This window comes from Zeus faber, assembly GCF_960531495.2.
Source record: "Zeus faber genome assembly, chromosome: 14".
Taxonomy (NCBI): domain Eukaryota; kingdom Metazoa; phylum Chordata; class Actinopteri; order Zeiformes; family Zeidae; genus Zeus; species Zeus faber.
In genome coordinates, this window is record NC_137200.1 from 9,427,493 (window position 1) to 9,453,817 (window position 26,325).

Consider the following 26,325-nt stretch of genomic DNA (forward strand, 5'->3'; position numbering starts at 1 on the left):
AAAGCGGTAGAGAGACTGAGAGAGAGATAAATAAGTTTGTGCACCCGCTGCCTCCGACCGCTAAAAATACACCAGCCACATCTTCCGCTCAGTCGCGTTCAGTCACGGGTGGAGGGGGGTTGGGGGTGGGTTGTGGTGGTTCTTCCTAGAGCTCAGGAGGTTGGTGAAAAAGCATCTCACACCCAACACACACACACACACACACACACACACACACACACACACACACACACACACACACACACACACACACACACACACACACACACACACACACACACACACACACACACACACACACACACACACTTTCCATTTGGTCTCACCTTTCCCTCCGAGATCTGTTGACATCACGGGACGTCACGGACACAGTTTGTTCGTCGACGCGTCGGAGGCATTTACCGGTTCGTTTTTTCTGTGTGTTTTCTTACGATTCTGATGTCGACGCGCTAGGTATATAATATATATGTTATACGGCTTAATTCATCACAAAATGTATCTCAGTGGTTATTTTCCCCAGATAGGCCTATTTATTCTCCCATCAGTTATGGGTTTGCTTTTCCCACCTGATCATGGCGGCACCGTGTCCGCCGCCGTGTCCTCTCAGCACCACAACTGCGGATCGGAGACGGACGTTCGGGATTCTTTCTGTACTATTTTTCGGGTTCGGCTTACAGGCCTTTATTCAACCTCTTTGTAACATTCAAAGCAATCACCCGTTATTTTGAAATAATTCAATGGGTTTTAACGCGACGCCTCAAAAGGAAACCATTTTGCCGAATCAACCGTGCATTTCTTTTGCGTGCATTTGCGAACGTCGGCTAAAACAAATGAATCACGATGAATCAGGATATTCAGCCGTAAAAACGCTGGCGAGCTGCGTGGTTGTACCCGCACGTGATGGCAGTCTGACATAGCCAGATGATGACAAAGCGGCGTCGGGAATGGAACCTCGCTGCGCTTCGCGGCTCGTATGTGAGATGCGCGTGCACAGGAGGCCCCGGCCGTGAGTTCACGGTCTTCGTTTCTGTCTGTTGATTTGTCTAATTGTATAATTTGTCTTTGTTGGGGAGTTAGAGTTCTCTTTTCTGTGAAGATCTTGGTGACAGTTGACAGGTGCCGGTTCCAGCGCAGGACTGGCTGCGAGCTGTGAGCTTTGATAACTTTAGTTTATCATTACTATTGTTAGGTTGGATTGATACCTACTTATTCTTGTCGTACATTTTGTAAATAGTCTTTAGGGATTAAGCACAAAGCAGTAGGGGTGAGTCGCCATTTTCTTTGTCAGCTTAAAAAGTTAGGGATAGCAAACGTCTTTTGTTTGTTTTATTTTGTTCTCTGAGGGTTTAGGCAGAACTTTTGTCAGGAGTACAGTTTTGTTTTGTTTGTTATTTTGGCCCTAGGTTCACCGTGAAGTCCAGCTTTCGCCAGCAACAAGTACCGCTCCCACTGGGTGTAGCGGTAAACTGATTTCTTTTGCGTCTGTTTTCGTCCTCCGCTCTTTGGTTTGGGGACCGGGGCAGAAACAAAACCTTCTATTTGTGTTGCGTCCCTGTACCAACAGACTGGGGGCGTAACAATCGGTTGATTAGTCAAAACATTTTAACATCCCTACTTTGAATCATCAAGAACGACTGAATTGTTTAAAGTTGTAAACTGCCATTAAGCGCACAGCTGTGAACCACCCTCCTTGTGCACCACTCAAATCCTCTCAAAAAAAACAAACAAACAAAAAAAAAAACCTGCTTATTATTATGGCCTACTCATATTTAGTGACACACGACTCGCGAATGATTTATTCGTCGCCAATACATCATTTTAGTGACTCAGGACTGTGGAGTCACTCCGGCAAAGGAGTGAGCGAGCGTGTGAATGTTCGAATGTTCGCAAATTGAAAATAATTACTGAGGACTGAATTAAAGTCCAACGCAAAACCAGGTCTTCGCCATTTGGCCTAATTAATACTGAATGCCACTGATTTACACTTTGCAATCCATCAAAATAAATCATATGGACAGAATTAAAAGATTCGAATTCCATTCGCTCAATTGTCTTTGCGTTTGGAAAATATGGCTTCTCTGGAAGGCGCCAGACTTCGATGTCTATTTGAGTTAAAATGACTCCCAAACACTGCTTTTCATCTGCTGTGTGCTTCACGTTGCATTAAGAGAGGAGTGTCTCTCTGAATTTGAATGCAAAGTTATTCAATGTGTCAAACAACAGGGCAGCATTTGGCCTGAAACTAATTCTGGTGTTTCATGAGCTCACCAGCAGCGCGGACAGTTCTGGCCCTTTCAACCCGCGACCACCGCACCGAACTTCAAGCAACCCCCCCCCGCCCCGAGAATCTCTCATGTCACCTCTCTCTCATCCATCGCACGCAATCCGACGTCGAGTCCCGTTTCGATAGCGTTCGTTTGGAAAAGTTGAGACTGTCTTAACTCTCTCTCTCACTCTCTCTATCTCTCTCTCTCTCTGGAATTATCTTGTCTTGTGGTTAGGTTTTGTAAGCCAGAGAGAGACCCTGAAAACGTTGTGGTTACGATGCCGTTAAAAGAGGTTGACCTCTCAGTTTTCATGCAGGCCTTTTAACACACTTCGGCATGCGCTGAGAAATTTAGAAATAAATAAATAAATATATATATATATATATATATATATATATATATATATATATATATAAATAAATAAAAGATGAATGCGCTGATATTCAGCGCTGTCAACATCATGAATAATACACTTTGAGTGTGTGGACAGCTGTAAATTGAACCGCTTTGAATAACAATAAGTGCAAAAGGCGCTGCTGACAGCTTGACAGTGCAAAAAGAAAGAAGAGAGGGGAGGAAAAAAAAAAAAGGAAGAAAGAGAGAACTAGGAGTCTTTGTTGTCCGCGGGCGGAGTAACGAAAAGGCGGCAGGAGGAATCTGTTCTTGTTCGACTCCTTACCTGAGTGAGACAACAAGTGCATGCGGAGACGGAGGCTGTCCAGGAAGCGCTTCCCGCACAGGTCGCAGCCGTACGTCTTCATGCCGCTGTGCATGTTCCTGTTTGGGCAGAGAGAGAGAGAGAGAGAGAGAAATGGACGATGAAAAAATAAATAAATAATAAAAAAGATATACAAATACACCAAGATAAAGTCCCAGGAAGTGTGCATGTGACGCAAATTGCGTTTTGTACGAACGTTTTACTATTCACGGTAAATGGCGGTTATCGATGCCAAAGTAGCGTTACTGTACATTAGCCTGTAAAAATCCTCCTCCTCCTTAAAAAAACACTGCTCCGGCTGCAATGGCCGAGTGATGAAAATGAAAACCTGGTCTCTCAACTCCGTCGCCGTGAAGTAACCCGGAGGTTTCATAATGGCAACCGCAGGAAAGGGTGTCACAATTTAAGGAGAGGTTGGATATTCTTTAACCTCACTCAAGCTCACTTTACTATTGAGGAACGTCTCTGCTGTAGATTCTCACTGTGCTTGAATGCAGTCCAATGGGGCAAATGTTAAAAAATAAAATAAAATACATGTTAAATCTCTTTTCATAGCACACACTTTTTCTCAAAAGTGTGTGCTATGAAAAGTTATACACAGTATGATAGGAACCAACATTTTAAGATCTGGGTTGAAAAATAGTCAAGCGATCCTTTAAAATGGAAAGTAAAGGTGCTCGCTCTACAGATGACTCCCATTGTGGTAAAGTAATCCCTTTTAATGCCCTAGATAGAAACCAAACCATGCCATTAAGCTGCCATTTAGCATTTTTAGATACCGCTGTAAAAATGACTCTCAACAGCTCTGGGATAGAGTACTGTAGGTGCGCCCACGTCCGTGCGCCCGCATGCACACACTGCACTTGAAGACACTGGGAACATTGAATGAGACTTCCATGTCACTTTGCACAAGCCTCTGTTCCCCGGTCGCCGACCCTCAGCGGAGGCTGCGATCGGCTCAGAAACACCACCAGCAATTTGTTGAGAAAACGGTGACATGGTGTGCCAACGTTGCTTTTAATAGCGTGCTTTCAGGATTGGGTAATTGTGTTCAGAGACATCATTAGCTCATTGTTACTCAACTCCCACCAAGTGCAAAAAAATAAAACTATAAAAAAGAAAAGTAAAAGAAAAGGGCAGAAAAGTAAAAAATAAATAAATTCAAAGTATTTCACAGTGATAAAATGACGAGGTCATAACAAAAAATGAGAAGGAAGGAGAGCAAAACACGCAAAGTTTCCGGAAAAAAACCCAAAAGACGTGGAAGATTGATGCTAAAAGGTTCCAGACGCAGATTGATTTACGGCCTGGCCTGCGTGTGTGTGTGTGTGGGAGACAGATGAAGCGAGGCGAGGATGGGATGGAGAGGGGGGGGGGGGGGGGGCGAGAGAGTGAGGAGAGAGAGAGAGAGAGAGAGAGAGAGAGAGAGAGAGAGAGAGAGAGAGAGAGAGAGAGAGAGAGAGAGAGAGAGAGAGAGAGAGAGAGAGGCATGTTTTATGACGACGGCAGCGAGAGTTATTAGGCACACGAGTCTTGGGCGACGTCAATGAAGATTAATAGCAGCGATGGGGGCGGCGTGAGAACTTGTGAGGTAGAAGTAAAATGGCCAAAAAATGGGCAAAAAAAAAGAAGAAAAGGGGGGAAAAAAGGAAGGGATTAGATGGAGAGAACCCATAGTCCTCTGACGAGAGGGAGAGCGAGAACAGAAAAAAAAACGACCGGGACGGACTTATTGTACCTTGGAAGGACAAATTGAGGCTGAAATGCACCCACACATAGAAATGCAAAGGACTCATGTGCATTCTTCCCCCGGTGGAGAAAACACATGTACTGGACGGACACACACACACACACACACACACACACACACACACACACACACACACACACACACACACACACACACCCCCCCCCCCCCCCCCTTTTGGGCTCCCCTTCACTCTGAGCATTGTGGTCCATCGGACCAGCTCCCTGCTAAGGCAGGTTGAGGTTGGATGGTAGAGGTGGGAACCTATGGCAAGAAGAGAGCTGAACTGGGAAAGTCAAGGTTGATTCAGGGCTCCTGGAGACCTTCACCGGAGCCCGTCGCCAATTTGAAGTCGACGTTTTGGTCGTTAAAACCTGGGATTCGATCTTTGGTCTCGGGAGACGAATGCTCGAATAATGGTTGAATCGCAAACGAGGTTGAATGTCAAAATGAAAGGCTGATCAGCAGGCAAATGTCACGCCTTTTGAGGCCTTTTTGGTGGTGGCGAAGATCTTGAATTGGAGATTATAAATGCAATGCGATTAAACGTGGGAGTGTCTTTCCCGAATCAAACAAAGAAAAACGAATCTGTGTCAATTTCGATCAACTGGGAGGACACCAGTGGCCCTATTGGCTGTGCAGCCAAACTGAATGTATTTATTTTATTACCTTAGTTCACACACACACACACACACACACACACACACACACACACACACACACACACACACACACACACACACACACACACACACACACACACACACACACACACACACACACACACACACACACACACACAGGAATTCAATAGAGGGGGGGGGTAGTTAGACCCACGGCCATACGGGGGGTGGTGGTGGGGGGGTCGAGGATTGATTTGAAACAGACTGACTGTAGCCATTAAGGAAGTTCTCGTAAAACTCTCTCAGGCCATTTACTCGGTTAATAATCGACTTTGTCTGACAGTCACTTTTTTGACAGCGGCAATAAATTTCAAATTTATGTCAACAAAACATATGCTGCGCACCTCGCGCCACGTTGCTTCCTCGTAAACCGGCGCTAGACACTGGGGGTGGGGGTGGGGGGGCGGGGGGGGGCGTAGGAGCGTGCGCCCGTGGGCGTGCATGCGTGCGTTTGAAATGTGAGCAGATTACAGGCCTGTGTTATTGAGCCGTAACAGCTTGCCTCATATAATCCTCAACTTTTTTTTTTTTTCCCCCCTCTCTTCTTCTCCTCTCTTTTGCTTCGCCGGTAGACTCCGCTGCGCAGTCCATCATAACTAGCGCCGCATCTGTCAGGAGGGAGAGAGAGAGAGCGGCACCCCCCTGCCTCAGCGGCTACATGACACCCTTACAGGAAAATCACAGAGGTGAGTCGTTGACCGCTGGACGCCAACGACGAGGACACCGCAGCCGAGGAAGGCTGGTTTTTGAGATTGTCCACGCAATCCGAAACTCATGGAAAGTCGAAAGTCTCTACCCCGCGCCCATCACTTTCTCCATTGTTCTTACATAATAGAACAACCGTAGAATGACACTGGCAAATAAAGGCAAGGAGAGGGTGTGGGTAACGGGCATTCTGGAGTATCAAATGGTGGACGGTAGCCATTATGACACCAATAACACAGTGGACTCAATAAAACTGTAAAAGGAAGGAGAAAAGCAAAGGAACACGGAGGCATCGTTACCAATAAAAGGTAAGGAGAGGGGCAAAAAAGATAGAAAGAAAGAACCTGTCACATCCGTTCGTCATTAAGCTCTGGTCCTGCTTCGCCAGAAGAGAGTACTACCTCAACTACACACGGACAACTGTGTGTGTGCGTGCGTGTGTGTGTGTGTGTGTGTGTGTGTGTGTGTGTGCGTGTGTGTGTGTGAGGCTGCCAGGTGACAAAACCCCCGCCCCCCCCCCCCCCTCGCACCACAGGCTACTGTGCTCAGCCCCTGTCACTTTATCCCTGCTTTTAAGCAATCCCTGATTCCATTAGACCCCGCCACCCCCTCCACCACCCCCGCAAGCTCTTTTCTCATCTCTGTCTTTTTTTCTTCCAAATCGACCCCCCCCCCCAAAAAAAAAAAAAAAAAAAACAACGCACCAAGCCGCTCGGCTGGGTTTTTAACGGCGGTGTGGGCGCGCTGGCTGTTTATCCCAGGGTCCTCCCGCACATATCAATGACTTGCCGTCTCCTCGGGTGAGGGGCGGGGGGGGGCGGGGGGGGGGGACAGTCGATCTAAATTCCAGCCACGCTTTGTGCGCGACGCCTCGCTCGTGCGGAGCATAGATGAGTAGAGGGAGAGAGACACAGAGAGAGAGAGAGAGAGACAAAAAGAAAAAGAGACAGAGAGAGAGAGAGAGAGACAGAGAGAGAGACACACAGAAAGAGAGAACCAGAGAGCTGTCTCAGCTGCGGTGTGTTAAATATAATATCATCACGGATGATGGCGCGTTATCGTCTATATTATTGGTAGGTGGGGGGGGGGGGGGGCGGGGGTGGGTGCTGGTGTAAGTGCCTGTGTCGTTTGAGCCAATGAGATTCTGACGCTGCTGCCATGTGACTGTGCAGCATGAGACACTATTTTATTACGAATCCCTAACCTGTGATGTACTTATTGTAAGTCGCTTTGAGAAAAAAAAAAAAACCAAAAAAAACCCCACAATATCTACCACGGCAATAGCTTAAAAAAAATCTAGAAAGAAGATGGCAAGACTGAAATAAATAATAATAAATACATAAAAACAATTCAAAATAAATTAAGATATTAATGCTCATAAATGTTACCTCGTTGCTATTGGTCGCTTTTAAAAGCGGCGCATATTCCTTATAATATGAGGAATCCTCACACAATACTGGCTAATGTTCAAAACCCTCGAAAACCTACAGGAAGGACACATTAACACATCTACTCATACATAGCCCCCAAATAAACAGTAGATACAGTAGAGGACTTACAGAATTATAAAGAGTGGTTATAAAGCAAGGCTGCTCACCAATTGTCTTCACACTTCAATTTTTTTCGTGTCGGCTTATTGTCCCAAATCGATGTTCTGCATTTGGCCCAAGGGCGCACACACAAATGCCCAGTTTATATATTTCGCATTAACGGTTACTGTACAAGGGCAGGGTTTTTTGCAGGCCACTTGAGTGTGTGTGTGTGTGTGTGTGTGTGTGCGCGTGTGTAAAGTGAAAGTGTGTTGGTTCTTCAGGTAATGGAAGCATGGGGAACTTCTCATTGTGCCATCCGGGCACAGAAAAGCACCATTCAGTAGTAATTCCAGCGCTGTCGTACGTCCAACAAAGCACAGAATGGAGGGATCACACCCTCCAAATGCCATTACAAGCAAAAGCTGCCTCAACCTCTCGTCCTTTATCCCCCTCCGGCGACTCTCCAGCACTCTTCACTTGCACCAAATTTCGGATCTTTCCCCCTCTAGCAACTAGCGCGCGAGGGGGTGGGAGGGCATTGTGACGGCCGAGGGGGAGTTATTGGGTGGGGAGCTTTTTTACCAGTCATGAAACCAGTTTCAGTTCAAATCATCAATCAGTTTATTTACTCTATCTTATTTTCGGAAAAATTACATCAAGGCAGTTTCCGAAGGGGGGTGCAGAAAAAACTTGGGACCGAATTGAAGTCGGCGGAGAAAAAGCAACTTCAAACCCTTTGGGTCTCAACCGTTACGCAAGCGTCTTCTAGTGGGAGCTGGTTGAGATTTCGAAAATGATTGTGCTGTAAAGGATATTGAAGTCTCTATCTGGGGGGTGTGGTGGCCTTGATTTACAGGTCTCTCTCGCATTGGAGGAAGGTGGTCGTGTTTCTTGCTTCCTGTGGCTGTCTGGTGGCCCCTGACCAAGACTCTGCCCCAGTGCTCAAATTTAGACACTTCTGGCCCAGCGTCCTAACAAGATGGCGGCAAGCAAGAGCCCAAACTCCGGGCCACAAGTCGTCTCTTCAGTCGTCTCTTCACAGACCAAGTGAATTTCTACCTCCCAAACCGCAAGCCATTCAATGCCCTTCACAAAGCAAAACACTCAGGTACTGAGAGTCGGATATTTCTTTGCACAGTTACGCCCCCGGTGGTTGTTTGGTTCAACTGCACAAGTGTTTCGAACAGAAAATGAGGAATACAGGCAATAAATACAGAAATGAAAAAAATGAGAACAAAACAATTCTGAGCATAAAAAGATCACACACGCAGGTATGGGGGGGGTCGAACACCCTCTCCGCCCTCCTTTAGTCACTCCTGTCTTTCTTGCTCTGCCACTCCTCCCTGCCCCCAACCCCCACCCCACCCCTTTGTCTTTTGTGTTGTGTTTTTCTTCATTTTCCGTATCAAAAGCTCTTCGAGATGCATCTGAAAATAGCACGTCCCAAGAAAAACAAAACAAAAAAAAAACAAAAAAAAAAAAAAAAACACTTTTTGGTTTGTTTTTGTTTTTAATTCTTGACAATGTCACCAGTTTGCTGGAATACTGTTTCACCCCCATCTGCTCGCCGGTATTTCTTTTCTTTTCTCTCTTGTTTCTCTTGATCTTTGAGACAGGTTACACCGCCACGCGCAACATATTCACTTTACGACTGTGTGTGTGTGTGTGTGTGTGTGTGTGTGTGTGTGTGTGTGTGTGTGTGTGTGTGTGTGTGTGTGTGTGTGTATATTAGAGCTCATGCACAGGCGCGTGTGTGTGGGGCGGATTCGGTGATTCTATAAAAAGCCGCCCAGAAACAGTCTCTCCTCATGCAATATGCATCGGCATCACCTTCCATCAAGTCGCTGAAAGGGGAAAAAAAAAAAGGAACCTCAAAGACGTCTGTAGTTTCTGTTCTGGAAGCCTGTGTGTGTGTGTGTGTGTGTGTGTGTGTGTGTGTGTGTGTGTGTGTGTGTGTGTGTGTGTGTGTGCGTTGTCAGACACTGTTATTTCAACTCTGTCATAACACAGCGAGCACCTGTTAGATTAATTAAAAAAATTATAATACAAAAACACTAAAAAGTGTTATGAGGTTGGGGAGTTAAAATCAAATATTATAAAATATTAAGTACAATTAAAAATATATATAATCCAAAACATTGCACAGATCTTTTGTTCGTCTACAGGAAAAAAAAAATGTAAATAATTTGCTTTTTGTAAATAGCCTTATTAATCTGAACCCCCCCCCCCCCAACAAAAAATAAACAAAAAACACATGGGGAAGGTGATATTAACTAGTACAGACCAGGTTATGCAACGTCGGCGGGATTGTTATTTTTTTGTTTCGTTTTTTATGTGCACCTAATAACAGATGGCATTGTGGGAAATATAGTTATTTGTGTGTATGAGAACATGTTGCATGTGTGCGTGTGTGTGTGTGTGTGTGTGTGTGTGTGTGTATGTGTGTGTCTCAGGAGTGTCCACTTTGTTCCGTTTGTGCACAGCATACGACAAAACTGACAACTGGGAGCTTTACTTCAGGACTTCTTGGAAAAAAAAGAAAGGGGAGGTTTTTTGTTTTTTTTTTGTTGCCTTATTTTGACGCTGGAGTTATCCGCAGGCAGGCTTGTTTTGATGTGTCTGACCTCGGCAACCCAGTGTTTGTGTGGTGTGTTTGGTGTGTGTGCGCGCGCGCCAGAGAGAGAGAGAGAGAGAGAGAGAGCGAGCCTGCGGCCACTCGGGGAGGTTCAGGTGGCGGCGGTGGCGTGAGGCCATCTGCACTGTCATTCGGAGCACGTCCGCCCTCCCAGAGAGCACGGTGACCCCCCCACGGCTGTCCCAAATAAGCCCCAGCCAGAGCCCGTCGCCAGTAAATAAGTCCCTCTCATCTCGGAAAGAGTGAAAGAGAGGAGGGGAGGGAGTAGAGAGAGAGAGAGAGAGAGAGAGAGAGAGAGAGAGAGAGAGAGAGAGAGAGAGAGAGAGAGAGAGAGAGAGGAGAGAGAGACAGACAGAGAGAGAGAGAGAAAAATTTGCATAATGACCATATACATATCTGCACGCAAATTTATATTTAAATTAGGACAAATCAAGTTTGACAAAAACATCTGATCGAAATGCCCTTGCACCCAGTTGACAATTACATTTCTTACTTTCAGTATTTTCTATAACGTTTTTATAATTTGTAGTGATGATTATTTATTGTGTTTGGGCTGTTTTCTGTCAAGTCTACTGGTCAATTTCACAATAAAAGCGTGGCCTTGCTTTTATGTTATCAGCTCGTTCAAGAAATTAAGACTCGCGTGTGAGATGTTAGCTGCCTGACTGTGTGCGTGTATGTACATGATTGAAGGTAAAGACACGGCAGGCTGTGTGTGTGTGTGTGTGTGTGTGTGTGTGTGTGTGTGTGTGTGTGTGTGTGTGTTTGTATGCGTGTGCGTGTGTGTGTGTGTGTTTTCTCAGCCTGTTCAGCATCAGGTGGAAAACAGATAATTCAGAGCCGATGAAGACACAGAGTCGAAAGAGAAGAAAGAGTGAGATGGGTGCTGACAAGTGAGAGTAGACGCTGGAGACAAGAAAAACATATAAGGAAAGAGCAAAGGGGGGCAGGGGGGGGGCATTATGTGCTGACAAGCTTTCTAGCCGGAGGGGCTGCATACTGAAAATATTGCGCCATGGCCAGTGTGTCAGCTCTGGGTGAACCCCGGCACAGCCGGGCGATAAGTAAAGAAGTATTACCCGACATCTCTCTTCAGTGGGACTGTATCCTCACACATTTGAAAGGTTGTCATTGTCAGAGTTGTGTTGGATTCTTAAAAACATATTATTACTATTAAGCATACGCTATTAGGAATAGAAAAATCCTCCTGCTCAACACTTGAGTTTGAGTGGAGTCCAGCATTGATGACAATCATTTTATCACTGGTTGCCATGGTGCTGCTACTTCCAACCCCACCCTCTTTTTGTGTTTGGAGAATAATTGCATAAAAGGCAGGAAGTGAAAATCACTAAAGTTGGCCATTAAAAACTGTAATGTGCTATTCCTGTGTACATCAAAATTAGCAATTGAACTCATCGACTACATTGAATAAAATTTGACAATTGAAAAGCTGTCAATGAGTATCTTTAGGTTCAGCCGAGTTGTGTCATGTTGGTTGCAAACCTATTATCTGGGACTTTTACCAGCAACAAGAACTTTCTTCAGGAAGGAGATTAGGATTGGATTTGGGATTTTCTGTTAAAGCAATTATTATGATCATGGAAATCTTGGCTCCAAAATCAGTATTGAATTTGCAGTGTTAGAATTTATTTGGCTGATGTTCCAAATGCTACTCAGCCAGAGAACACTGGGGATGATACCTGACTCACAATTTCAATACAAAGCGGCGTTTCACATTCACAAGTTGAAGGGGAGCTGGGCGTGGGAGAATATTAAAACCATCACTGTACATATCGGCAGCAAAAGCCCCCCGAATTAAGGCCTGTGTATTCCCCCGGCACTCAATTGGCATCTGCGAATGTATCATGGTCCGTTAAATATTTGCCAGCTGAGGTGCCTTTTTTTGAAGAAGGTTTGTGTATGTGTCTGTGTACGCAGGGCAACATGTGCTTTTGCCCCTTGTCATGAGAGAAGGGAGAGGCAGAAACAGTATAGGTGCGGAACCAATCATATAGGTACAATGAATGCAATAAGTAGAGCGGGCCGGGTGCACCTGGGGCTCCTCCAGCACGCTCACAGCGCGAACAAGGGAGGCGGTGGGTGCAGAAGGCGACCGATGGCCAGCGGGTGCAGCACCCATGCTGGCTACACCCGCTCTTTGCCTACCCAGACTCTTTCAGCAGATGCTTTGTTACAGAGGGTAATTACTTGCTCAATGAGTCCTAGGGTGGGGAATGCGCGCGCACACACACACACTCACACTCACACACACACACACACACACACACACACACACCATTATGTCTTCATTGCACCCCCTCCCCTGGAACAACTGCGTGCCAGCTTAGTGCCCCTTCCCAATTGGGGCGGCAAGGTAGGGTAGGGTGGGCAGCTGTCCCCTTCCTCCTCATTTATACCCCCCACCCAGCCCCCATTCATCGCCTCAATGTTTGTCCTTTGTCCGGCCAAGTCGTCAATGACAACACACCCATAAGATTGCAGTAAGGCCATGGCTTGATACACCATCCTCACCTCAGCATTTATTTATTTAGGTATTTATTTAGGAAGGTAGAGTGGGTCTTCTAGTAATCACAGGATTCCCGGTTCGATCCACAGATCCTCCTGGTAGCGCGTCAAAGTGTCCTTGGGCAAGACACCAAACCCCCTAACTGCTCTCATTGAGCAGGTGTGCGCTTTGCACGGCTACAGCCGTCATGGATGTATGAATGTGTTTGTCAATGGGTGAATGTGAGGAATGTACTGTAAAGCGCTTTGAATAGTTGCAAGACTAGAAAAGCTCTATATAAATGCAGTTCATTAACCATATACCTACTGCCTTGTGTTTTGTACCACTACAACTTTTTCACGATAAAAACATCATAGCTCTGATGTCATCGTTTCAGCAGCTGTAAAAGAAGTTTGTTCACAATGATACAGGGACCTGCACTCTGTAGGGAACTGATGAAGGAATCCACATTTGACAAAGACATATGATTAAATTATTTTATTTGTAATTGATTTGTATTGTATTGTATTGTACAAAATGACGTTTTTCGGGTCAAAAAACATTTTCAGCCATTATTCGAGATCTATTGTTCTGCTAGGCATCCACATGTGATGTACAGCTGCCTGAAGTCTGCCTCTGCCAGCTGTGCAGCGGTTGCCAGATAAACGGATGTGTTTTGTGTTTAGTCGGGGGTGGTGCACTGTGAGTGACGCTTGGGGTGCGTTCCAGTAAGCAGGACGCCTTCACTAGTGCTGGTACATTTTTCGGTCCGTCAACCAGCCAACAACCCTACACACCCCACCCCCCAACCCCAATGTACGGCATTGAAATCAGCTTCTTAACAAAACACATCTCAATCCTTCTACCTTCCACTGTCGACACACACACACACACACACACACACACACACACACACACACACACACACACACACACACACACACACACACACACACACACACACACACACACACACACACACACACACACACACACACACACCATTGCCGCCGCTCTCTGACATGTTACCCAAGACAAGCAATTTACCTGTGGCCCCCCCGCCGTCGCTGTTTGTCTGACCTAGAGAAAACAATTTCAGAGGGGTCTTCCCATTGCTCTTAACGGCGACTCGCCTCAAACAGGTAAAGGCGACCGACACGCCGCAACAATGGCTTTTCTTCCACCCCCCCACCCCCCCAGCCCCCCGCCCCCTCTTCTTCCTCCCAGAAGATGAATTGGCGAGCTGTCAGGCTCAGACAGGCCGAGTAGCTGTGTTTCTGTAATGGGACACTGGATGTGTCTTTGATTAATGGAGGAATCGCGTCGAGCTGTTAGGGAACCCGCCGTGGCCCAGGCGAGAGCGATTGAGCGGCGGATACGTGCCGACAGATATGTGCGGGGAAGCGCTGGGAAGGAGGGGTTGGGCAGACCGGGGGGGGGGGGCTGTATCCACCTAAATCCCACATCACCACTCCTTCCAGAGAGTCGATGGGGGGGCTGTGAAAAAATTGGGGCATTGGACACACAGTGCACCCTAGTCTGCAAAGAGTTGCAAGGTTTGTAAACGGATGCAGGGGCGCTCTGGCCGCACGTCAAAGCCAGAGGGTGTGCAGATAGAGGATTCAGCTGGAGATACTGAACTTCTGAGTGTCTGCCAATACAGAGTACATATCGCTACTTTAACTAGAACACCTTACTTAGACTTTGGTTTGTGTAGTAGAACAGGATGATTGATGATTGACATATAATAGATTTTTCTCCATTAAAAAGACATCATGCTTCAATGTGTCAAAAAAGCGGCACATCTCGTCCCTATTCTTCACTACTCACTATTCTATTCTTTCATATCAGACATTGATATGGCTTTTGGAATTTGCCATTTTCTTTGGGAATACTCTTCGCAGCAGGTGCCCTGCTTTTAGGCTGGTTTCAGACAGATATTGGATACTGGTCTTAGTGAATTCCTGGTCCAAAGGGATATGGCCCATGCTCAAACTCAGCGAGAGGGAGAAGGTCCCTCAAGACAGTAACTGCAGAAGTGCTCATGGTAGGGACTAGGGAGTGTCAGTGACTTAGTGCAATTGGTGTTCTCAATCTGTCTTTTCTGGCAAGTCATCTAGGCCAAGAACGAGATGTTCCACCGATTTTGTTTTTCTGGAGATATGTTTTGCCTTCTTAATTCTAGAGGGAAAAATAAAAGTTGAAAAATTCAAGACAACTTGACGCTTTCAACTCTTTTCTTTTTCCTTAAGGCGTTTGGTTGATTTTGCATGCCTTTGGTTTAGGTTAAGGATTTGGTATTGCATGCACTTTAAAAGGAGAAAACAAACAAACATAAAACTAATTAAAAAAAAATCTTTACAATCCTGTCAGAGTTTGGACTCTGTTTCTCTCTCAACAATTCCGTAGTGAAGCCAAACAAAGCCTGGATTTTTTTGGGGGGTGGGGGCTGGGGCTGTTTATGTTGGCCCTTGTTTCCAGGGTCAGGAACCCGTCCCGAGGGAGTGCATTCCTCATCAGGAGCATGACTAAAGGTATGTGAACCATCTGGGCAAAGCCACCGGACCACAATGGGCCCTTTAAACGGGCCTGTCCGGCCATGTGGCTCGGGCCTGGCCCAGCCATACCTGGCCCCAGCCAGGACTCTCACACTGTGGGCTCTCTCTGTGACACCCGCCTCCATGCCTGCCTGGCTCCACGGTGGGGTTGGAGCGGGGCGGCATGGGCCTAGATAGCCATCGGCTCCCACGTGGGGGCCCGGACATCATTTCCACACATCTACCCACCGTCGCATGTATGCATATGTGTGCAGCTGAGTAGCGTGTGTGGGAACTTCTGCACAGCGCAGCACAAAGCACACTGTTCTAGGATTGTACAACAATTGGATATCAATACTTTTTTTCGGTGGCATTGTATCGGAATGAAGTCAAGATGCAGTCTCGGCCTAATTTTAGTGTCAAAGTTAACAACGGTTTGAAGATATGACCTAAAACCTTTAGTGAGGAAGTCTGAAACATTGATTTTAGTATTAACAAGTGGGTTTTTTGGTTCCGTTGCCATACTATACATTAACCAAATAGTTCAATGAAATTAAACTTGAGTGGGGTATTAGTTAGGTAGTTAACCTTTAGTGATTCTCCACTGAAATCCATGCCTTCTTTTTCCAGCACCTGATTGCAATACAGCATAAATAATTACAGATTAGAAACAAACGTCTTCAGACGTTTGTTTCTTTTCAAAAATGTTTTTTTTTTTAAGTTTTGTGTACACTCGAGCATTCCAGTTACTAGAAACATTAAAAAAACAAAAAAACATTGTCAACCAGAAGACCACCAGCGGTGAATATTTAACTCCCCTTCTTGTTAAACATCCTCTCATGCCTTCTGCTTGGGCCTTCAGTGTTTGGTGTGGAGAGCTCTGACGAAAAGCCAGTCGGCTCCAATTTTTTAGGACCATCTTAAACCCAAAAAGCGCGTCAGAGACATCCGCCACTCGCACAAACATTTCACAGTAAACAAATACAGGGTGGTGTGTGCTCAAACGCACGCACAAACACACAAAGCCATCTCATCCAAATCCTCCTGGCGCCTCATAATCGTCACTTTGATTATGACGCGGTGCTTAGGTCACACATCCAGCAGCCGTAACCGCTCCGCTATTCAGACGAGCTGGATGAGTGTTGATATGGAGTTCATCCATTATCCCCCTCTCCGAAAGAAAGAAAGAAAGAAAGAAAGAACACACACAGAGCGCCGGGGCAAACGGCGCAGCAGCTGCATCTGACACAGAAACTGAATTTGATAATCAACTGGGACAGCCAATTTGCTAATAAGGGAATCTAATTAATTAATCAATGCTCAGTTCGAGGAGGCGGAGGCGGCGCTACTGTCAGGCACAGTCAACTCAAGCTCTCTCTCGCTCTGTCTCTCCCTCCCTCCCGCTCTCCCTTCACACTTAAGTTGATATGAATTTTATTCAGCATGCGGCGAGATTGTCTGCGAGAGCGGAGTGGAGGTGAATTAAGCTGAAGTGTGTCTATTAAGCGGCCTGTGAGGTTAAAGGATAGGCACGCTATTTTCCCAACCCAGACCTTATTAAAACGTTGGTTCGTTTGCCCCATTGGACTGTATTCAAGCATGGTGCAGAGTGGTAAGTTCATCAGTAAGTAAAAGCGTTCAGCAAGGTTGTGCCATGAACAGTTATGAATGATCGGAACCGACATTATAACAAGGCCTGGGTTGAAAAATAGCGAACCTATCCAAAACCTATCGTACAGCGAACAGACTGACGCAATGAGGCCGCAGCATCGTAGCGCAGTACATACAGCGGCAGATTAGAACTTTTTATCTGGAAGGGAAGGAATGAAGCCGCACGTGCTGTGACAGGCGATAACAACTTGGGCTGGGTGTCGAAATGTGATGCTTTTAACAGCGTACAGGCTGCTGAAACAGTCTGTGCTGTTCAACACTAAAGTCTGATACCGACATAGTTTGATATGTTCAGTGTTCGTGAGCCCCAAAATACACAGGCTTTTTTTTTTTTTTTTTTTTTCCCCTCCCCTGGTACTGGAAACCAGGTTTTACACAACAAGCATCCCTTCATCTGCGTCTGCCTGTAAAACCACACCATAACCTTCCTCCACGATGCACACAACGGGAAATATATTTGCATAACGGCATTGATGTAAAAGCGAGAGTGCCTTGTTCACATTTAGAGCAAAGATTTGGTATTGGATATTGAATTGAACACCCAGATTCAGTAACCCCCAATGAATTAAGCATAAAGGCGTTGATTTCGACTTATGAAGGGCGGCTGCGTTGCCGTCACATGACTTAATCCAAATACCAAATTAAAATCAACATCGCAGCGCGTAAATGCAAATTGAGCAGATAAATACAACTCTCCGTCCCATCTTTACACTAAATATTTAGCACCTTAATTAAAGAAGAGAACACACGTAGTCACACTGGAGAAAAAAAATCAGTTCCCCCCCATTATGCCGTGCATTCAGGCCTAAAGAAGACTATGTTGAAGGCAGTAGTGCCCTCTAGGCAGAAATGGAGCCAAGGCAAATGGTTAGAGAGCGAGAGAGAGCGAGAGCGAGCGAGAGAGAGCGAGAGAGAGCGAGAGAGCAAGAGAGCAAGAGAGAGAGAGCATCCTTAGGTCAATTCAAACGCCGACATGCAGACCAAATAACGACCCCCTTAAACTGGGGAAGGAGACTAGTGGAGCTGGGGTGGTTGGGGAGCAGGGGTCAGGGGTCAGCCGCCTGCACTCAACAGCTGTCCTAAAAGGAGCAGAGATAAGAACTGAAAGCATCCTGTGTCTGTTTGCATGTGCGCGGCCTAATGCCTGTGGCCTCTGGGCAAATACATACAGTAAAAGCTTAACTAACTTGCATCTCGAGCCGGACAACACAAAAAAAGGAGGAGTAGGGGAAAAAATGATTTTCAATGACGATGTAGTACCTCAGAGTGGTCATATTTATATTTCCCCGCCTACTAAAGTATGCTGTACGATAGCACACACATGTAGTATGTGATGCCATTCCAATGTACTATGTGCTACATCTGGGGCAGAGGAAAGGAAAAAGGCTAGATTATAGAGCTGTGGGGGGGGGGGGGGGGGGGGTGGAGGAAGGAGGTCAAGGCTTGACCGGTGGGTTGGGTTATTCATCAACCACTAATGGCCAGAGCTTTATGCTGTCATGACGGATGACATTTGTCCCAAACAGGGAAGCAAGGGAGAGAAAAAAAAACAAAGCAACAAACGCCAAAAATAAGACAATGGCATCGGCAAACAAGGCGTCCATTCCATCCACAAGTTGTCAATTGAGGTCCTGAGAGGAGGAGGAGGACACTAAGGTGTGTTAAACAGAGCGAGAGGCAGAGAGAGAGGGGTGGGGGGAGGGAATTAACACTCACCAACTCTCCTTGCTTAAAAGCGGACTGTTTGTCTATCAGCTCAGGGTGATTGCTTATCTCCGGCCTTTACGTGACGGCCGCTGACAAGGAGCGTGTGTGCGTGTGTGTGTGTGTGTGTGTGTGTGTGTGTGTGTGTGTGTGTGTGTGTGTGTGTGTGCGCGTCTGTGTCTTTGTGTGTGGTGGAGGGGGGTCTTCTGGCTGGGGACAGGTGGTGACGGGGCTCCAGTTTGGACCTGTTTAAGGCCAGTTTTGTGTACAGACGCTCCAACACGCACACGCACACATACGCACTGCTCGCTGTCCAACACCCGAGGCCGTCAAATCAATCTCACTTTGGGTTTGGGACTTTAAGTCGTGGAATGCCTTTATGTGCCGCTGATTAGGTATTTGCTCTCGGCCGTGAGCATGGCTTCTTTTGGATGGTGTGGTAACCAGGTTAGTTTGTCCAGTTCTCGGTAAAGTCTGAAAAAGGGAATCGAACCGATAAAAACCGCGACCAATACGTCGCATCTGGACCTGACTGCGGCAAAATCCTACTTCAGAAGTAGCTGAATGACTTTGGCTGCTGCTGGTGAATGCACTTTCCCAAAGAAGTCACCACATTACTGATCCCTTGGGAGAAATTCAGGTGTTACAAGAGCAGAAGTTGACAGAACAGAGCAAGTCAAAAAGAAAATTAAAATAAATATCTGTACACTTTGAACAGAAGTCAATAGAAATTGGTGCATTGTAACAATATGTGATATGACGAGCAGCAAGCAGTAGTGGTATGATGAAATATAATATGGGGATTTCCTGGTATTATATACCATATGTCAAGTCTATGTATAATATATCTATAGTATGGCAGCCAAACTCCCTGTAAATATATTTAGACAAAAAAAAAAAAAAAGGTCACAGCTAAAAAGTCCACTGATGCTGATATTGAGCCCTCTTCGAGCCTTAAGAACTACTATCTGCCAACCCTGCAACAGCTTCCGGAGACCTACTACTCAACACTTCGGAAAAGTAATCAATTTACTAAGGGCAGATTACGGGGTCAGACCGTATAACCACCTGCGTGTTGACACAGTCTCTTATCAGCTTATTGGCGGATACTTTAATGTCTCACCAATACTGCGACTGCAAACAGGGACGACAATTAGTTTAGCCTGGACAACTATTTAACTCATGACCCAAAGCCGTTTTTAGTGCAGAGACGCCGAGAAGAAATGCTAAAATCCATTGTCAAACAATAAAGGTGATAGATAAAGGACACACGTATCTGCCCTCAAACATCCCCCCCTTTTCCGTTGCGCAGTGAAATAAATCTGCACTCTAGTGAACTCAGTGGTTTGCCAACCACTTGCGGCGAGTATTACAAAATAAAAAAATGCTCACAGGAGCACATCGAGCACGGTCAGAAGTGCTGCTCTTCCCTCACGCCACTATCACTTCCTGATTTTTTTATTTTTACTTTTTTTGTGCTTTGTGCTTTACAACCACACATCCTTCCTTGCTGTACAAGGAAGTGTCTTCTGTCTGTCTGAAGGAACATTCTGAACTCTTTGAACTCTTTGATACAGTCACTATCTCGGTGGGAATTCTTTTTTTGCCGAAATGGAACATTCTGCTACTTACTGCGCTTTCATATCCTTAATGCATTGAAATTATACACAACATTTCAAATGCACAGATTCTGATTCTAATTCAAAAAAACTTTTCTTGTCCAAACTGGCCATCTGTTGTCCTTTCTTGGACCACTTTTGGTAGGTACTAACCACTGCATACCCCACAAGGCCTGCCGTTTTGGAGATGCTCTGATGCAGTCGTCCAGCCATCATAATTTGGTCCCCGTCAAAGTCGCTCAGATCCTTACACTTGCCTGTTTTTCCTGCTTCCAACACATCAACTTCAGAACTGACTGTTCACTTGCTGAATTGCTAATCCCACCACTTGACAGGGACCACTGGAACAAGATGATCCATGTTATTCACTTCACCTGTCAGTAGTTTAAATGTTGTGCCTTATCACACACACACACACACACACACACACACACACACACACACACACACACACACACACACACACACACACACACACACACACACACACACACACACACACATATATATATATATACCAGTCAGAGTGCCCATGCTGACCCCTGTCCACCACCGAAAGCACCTACAATGGTTACGTGAGCATCAGAACTGGACCATGGAGCAATGGAAGAAGGTGGCCTGGTCTGATGAATCACGTTTTCTTCTACATCATGTGGATGGCTGGGGTTAGGGTCCAATCTGAACCAGCATCTGTGGGATGTGCTGGAGCAACAAGCCCGATCCATGGGGGCCCCACCTCTCAACTTCCAGGACTTAAAGGATCGGCCGCTAATGTCTTGGTGCCACATACCATAGGACACCTTCAGAGGTCTTGTGGAGTCCATGCCTTGACAGGTCAGGGCGGTTTGGCGGCACGAGGGGGAGCTACACAATATTAGTGGTTATTAGTGGTTTTAATGTTGTGGCTGTGTATATATATATATAAAAAATTAGATACCAGATGCGCCCCACCCCCGGCAGATCACAAAGGGGGCGTTACAATTGGCCAAGCCGGGGGGTTTTGGCGGAGAGTCCACCTCTCTAATGTTTCTCAATAAAAGGCAACCTTGATTGTTCCCCGTGATATTTCAGAGCGTGGAAATGAGCCTTCCCTTTCACAATGGTCTCAGCTGGAGCCATTCCTGTTGGCAATGCTGCAGTCGACCAAAAAAAAAAAAAAAAAAGTTGTCGCCGCAACTGGCAACTGGCCCACGTCGGGGGTATCAAAACAAAATGAAAACAAAGGAAATAAATGATAAAAACACTCCGGTTTTAATTAGCTTTTGGTGACAAAAAAAGGGCATCAATCGGGTCCAGCAGTCTGACAGAGAAAGCGGCACCGTAGCAAAGTTGCATTAGCATATGATAAACATGTCGGGTTGAACGACAAATTAATATATCTCTGACATTTAGTTGTAATTATATATATTTTATCTTTATTCAAAATGTTAAATCTTTATTCAAATTTTTTTTACGGGTTGTTAAGCATTTTATTTGGTAATGCTATGATCTGTACTGGAGTGCACCAAACCTTACCAGAAGAATTGCTTAGTATATCCAAATGTACCTGGGGAAAAAAACCCCATTCTGATTCAGATTCAGATTCTGATAGTGATGGATTTATGTCTATGACAGGATAAACGACCCTTTGGTAACGGTTTACATGAAAAACACTCTTTAACCCTTCTCGCCGAGCCCCAATTACCAATTTCTCCTTAGCGGCTGAGCCCGTTTGACTACTTTGCCGTGATAAATATCAATGATGCTGATGACAATGTGTTGCAAAACACACCACTCCAGAACTTCCCTCAGATGAAAAGAATGGACCTCTATTTTAAATATCCAAGATATTGAAAAATATCTAATATATAATATCTAAATAAATAAGTGTTCTGCTTCTTAATCATTGGGGACGCTCAGACCCCACCTCACACCAGCACCTTGAGCAATGCAGCACACTATAGAGTTTGCCAACACTCATTTTGGGGAGCAAGGCAGCAACGCTTGCAGCGCCGATTGCCTGCCCCCTCCCAATCCCAACCAGATACCACCCTCTACCAGCTCCCAGAGCTCAGCAGTATAAAGGCCCTCAGGGGGCGGGCCTCGTTTTGCAAACTCCTGGAGCCCGGCAGTACAAAGGCCTTCAAGACGTGGGCTTGGTACCGCCCGTACCACTGGCCAGAGCTTGGCAGTACAAATGCCCCAAAACCCCGGCAATACAGAGGCCTACAGGATGGGGGCCCAGCCGCACCACCACCCGGAGCTTGGCAGCACAAAGGCCCCTGAGGTGCAAGCCTCCTCGCACCAACCCTCGGAGGCCCACACCACGGAGGACCCCCTGACAATGGCAGCGACCCCCTCAACCACGTCAGACCTGTGGTCAATGGAGCAGCACCTGCAGCCGTCGTCCACTGCACAGAGTGTGGTAGCAATCACCACATACGTAGCAGCTCTTCGTGCCGGTCCCCCAGACCTGGGCAGCAGAGAGGTCAGACACCTCGCTTAGTGGGGAACAAGGCACCATTGCGCACGGCAGAGAGCCTCGGCAAGAGAGGGGGCAGCCAACCGTATGTACAAGCAAGACTGGTGTCCTAGAGAATGACCAGCCCAGGAACCTCCGACCGTGTAAGAGTAGCATCTGCGTAAAAGAGAAGTTCCCAGGGGGACTACACGAACCATGCGAAGATGTTCAAGAACATATCTTTAACCACTCAGTCAACGAGGACAAACTAGCACCCTCAGCCAAGGATGAGGCCTTTTTCAACATTATGGATGGCGGGTTCTACGCTTAGAGTTGGGCTCCATTCAGCAAGTGTCAGCATCGGCATCCTTCCAACAACAGGCTCTAACAAGGAAGCCAGAGAAGAAGGACCACTTTGTGGACTTTGTGAAGAAGCTATTTTGCAGTGGACATTTTCCAGATGCCAGGTGGGGAGTGTCCCGCTCCCCCCAGTATGTATTGTGACATCATTGTATTGTCACATCATAGCATTGTGACGATAGTATGACATCGGGACTTAGGCATATAAGCTAGCCAGACAGAAACACACGCAGTCAATCTCATCATGTCTCACATTTGGACGAACATCTCTCGTCATCAGCCTCGTCATTGCCCTTGAGAAAGCACAATCTGTGTGTTAATTCATGTTACTCATGTATGCATACAGTGTAGGAGCTATGACAACATATTAACAGGTTATTTACATCTGCATAGAGACTGATCGTTAATCTGCATAATTCTGTACTTTTCCGCAGTGTTACACCTAAAGTGAACTCCTTGTCTCCGGGTACTCATTGGGAGAGTGTTTAGCTCGCTGCATAGCACGTACTTCTGCACGTGGCTAGGGTAGAATAAGAAATGGAAAATTAGGCACTTGTTTTTTGGATATACTCATGGCAGGATTTGCTAAAAGGTTGTTTGCTTGTTGCAAACTAGGTTTTTACTATGGCACGCTCCTCAACAAGTAGAATACTCTGCCGCAAGGACGCACGCTTTTCTCACATCCTCTCGAGTGTGACCATTCAGAGCATTTAAACACAGAACAAAACGGCTACATTTTCCGCACAATGGAGGGATGAAGGATGTGTGTGTGTGTGTGGTTTCCCCTTTTCAAAAGCTATGAGTGGAAGGCCTGGACACAAACCTCGAAGATTTCATTTGGGTAAACATTAAATTAATGTTTCATTTGAAAGATTCTAACCTCCTCGCACTACTTGAACAACTTCCATTTTCAGCATCTCGCCTTGAAAGGTTGTAGCTTGCCGCCTTCTCGTCAAGAAGGAATTTTACAGAGAACGACAAAAAGTTAATTGGCATTAAAAAAACAGGAAAGAAGAGCGCCCAGGTGGCTCGCCGGGCCGCGCGCACCATTTTCATGGCTGAGTCCTTACCACAGTGGTCCAGGTTTGATTCCGGCACAAGGCCATTTGTTGCATGTCGTCCCCTCTCTCTCTGTCCCCTGCCTTACCATTCTCCCCGCACTGTCACTATCGAATAAAGCATGAAATGCCAAAAATAGATGTCTTTAAAAACAGGAAATAAAAAAACGTGATTGTGTATCTGTGGAACGCATCGTTCAGAGCCACTTCAGGAGCCATCCCACGGAGAGTAAGAAGTGGGGTTGAATCGATTAGAAAGGTTTTAATGACGTGGTCAACGGGATCCTCTGCTAAACTTGGGACCGGTGGTTCAAGACTATCGAGTGTTCGTGACAATTGTTCGTAATTCAATCCAACTTAACCGGCACCGGCGTTGGCAACACCCGTTTTTAAACACAGAGGCCGCAAAGGTTTCAATAGAACTTTTGCATTGTTTTTACAATGTAATAATCGTCACTAAACTGCGCTTCTTATCATGGCCCACTAATAGTTGGTGATAGACTCGCAAAAGTGTTCGTAGTGAACAAATCTTTTAAATGATTTGGGAGCCTGGGTTCACTCTCGCAAAAGAGTCTTCACAAACAGAAAATAATTACAGAGGACTAATTTAAAGTCCTAGGCAAAAAACGATCGAAGCATTTGGCATATTTCCTCACTATTTACACTTCATGGTGAGTTTTACTGTCCCCGAAGACGAAGTCCACTCATCTGACGCAACGCCGCTCGAGGTGTGTGCAAGCCACTAGCTTTTGCTGTGTTCCAACGTAGTTTGTACAAAATGCATAGTAATTACCTTTATGTAACCGACAGAACAAAAGGCGCTTATCTCACAATAGTGCTTTAAAATTGCACTGTGATGGTATGAGCACACGGTACATCTTGTGCAGAATGGTCAATGCATAATAACAGGTGCCGCTGCCAGACTGAGACATCATCGGATCGCTGGCACGCGGGGATAAAACTCATTCTTTTGAGCGCCTGTCTTATAAAGGCCTAGCCTTGCCCACATCTGTCAGTGACGACACTTACGTGCAAGATTATCTGGCCCACGATGTCGCAAGATTTCCTGACCTGTTAAGTTGGAGAGGAGCCAGCCAGGCAGTGAGCAGCTCCACTTGCAAGTTTTCTTAGGGGAGGAAGAGTTCAAGTTTGTTCAGTGATGGATTATTTGGCCGTGGGCCAAAAAAGTAGTCAGCGAACGGTGCAAGCTTGAAACACGAGTAGTTATATTACACTGGAACCGGCAAGACGCTGCAAATGTCAGCAGGCACATGCACACTTGTCCCAGAAAGGAGCAGTGGCCATGGATGGAGATAGAGGAGGACAAACCGTGCCACCGGACATTACTCGGTTCAGGGAACGTGGTCGAGCTCCCTCTTCCTCCATCTCTTCTTCTCGTCATCTACCGCCACCTGCCTTGCCATTAAAGACCGCCCTGTGGAATACCTTTTTGCGCTTAATGTTTCATGTTTATTTTTTTGAACTCCATGCGCTGAAAAAGGAGTCATTGGTTTGACACATAAAATGGCTTCAATTCGTTAAACATAATTTTTACAGAAATTAAGGTGACAATTTGAAGTGAAGAAAGCCAAGTAATGTGGTGAATTAATCGAACAATCTTTTTTAGTTGATCCAATGGATCCAAACTGATGTTTTTGTTTCCTCAGTGTGCAATTCAAGGATTCCAACATCACCCTGATATACACAGTTCGCTACCCAAAAAGCGGCGGTGTGGGGGGGGGGGGGGGGAGGATAACCAATTACGGCCCAACACCTCTTCAGACAATGCTTTTTCTGGCCCAATAAAATCATAAAAAAGGGACTGTCAGCTCTCTTTCCTCCCCTTCTCCCTTTCCCTTCTTTGAACTGGTGTGACGTGGAATACAGCACGGGTGACGGGGGGAATCAAAGGAGACGGCAGACAGTGTGGTGGTGTGAACAGCGACGGTCTAGCGCCAGACACAGGCTTTGAACGGTCAACTGGGAAAAAAAAAAATACGAAAAACAAATAAATAAATAACTAAACAAACTTGGTTGGGGGAGAAAAAAAAAAAGAAGACTTCAAAAACAAACCCGGAAGAGAAGGATGAGCGGTTCGTACGGAAAGTCAGAGCGCGCACACCGGCAGTGATGGGCACAAAAT

General features: G+C 46.0%; 1 protein-coding gene across 1 annotated transcript in view; it reads right to left on the minus strand.

Annotated features, from left to right (window-relative positions):
* The window catches only part of zbtb16a (zinc finger and BTB domain containing 16a), a gene marked incomplete at its 3' end in the record, with an annotated part of 103,309 nt that overhangs the window by 59,809 nt on the left and 17,175 nt on the right, over positions 1-26,325 (minus strand). The window contains exon 2 of the mRNA XM_080013175.1: positions 2,947-3,044. Within this exon, the coding sequence (XP_079869301.1) occupies positions 2,947-3,044 (98 nt within the window). The remainder of the gene's footprint in view (positions 1-2,946; positions 3,045-26,325) is intronic.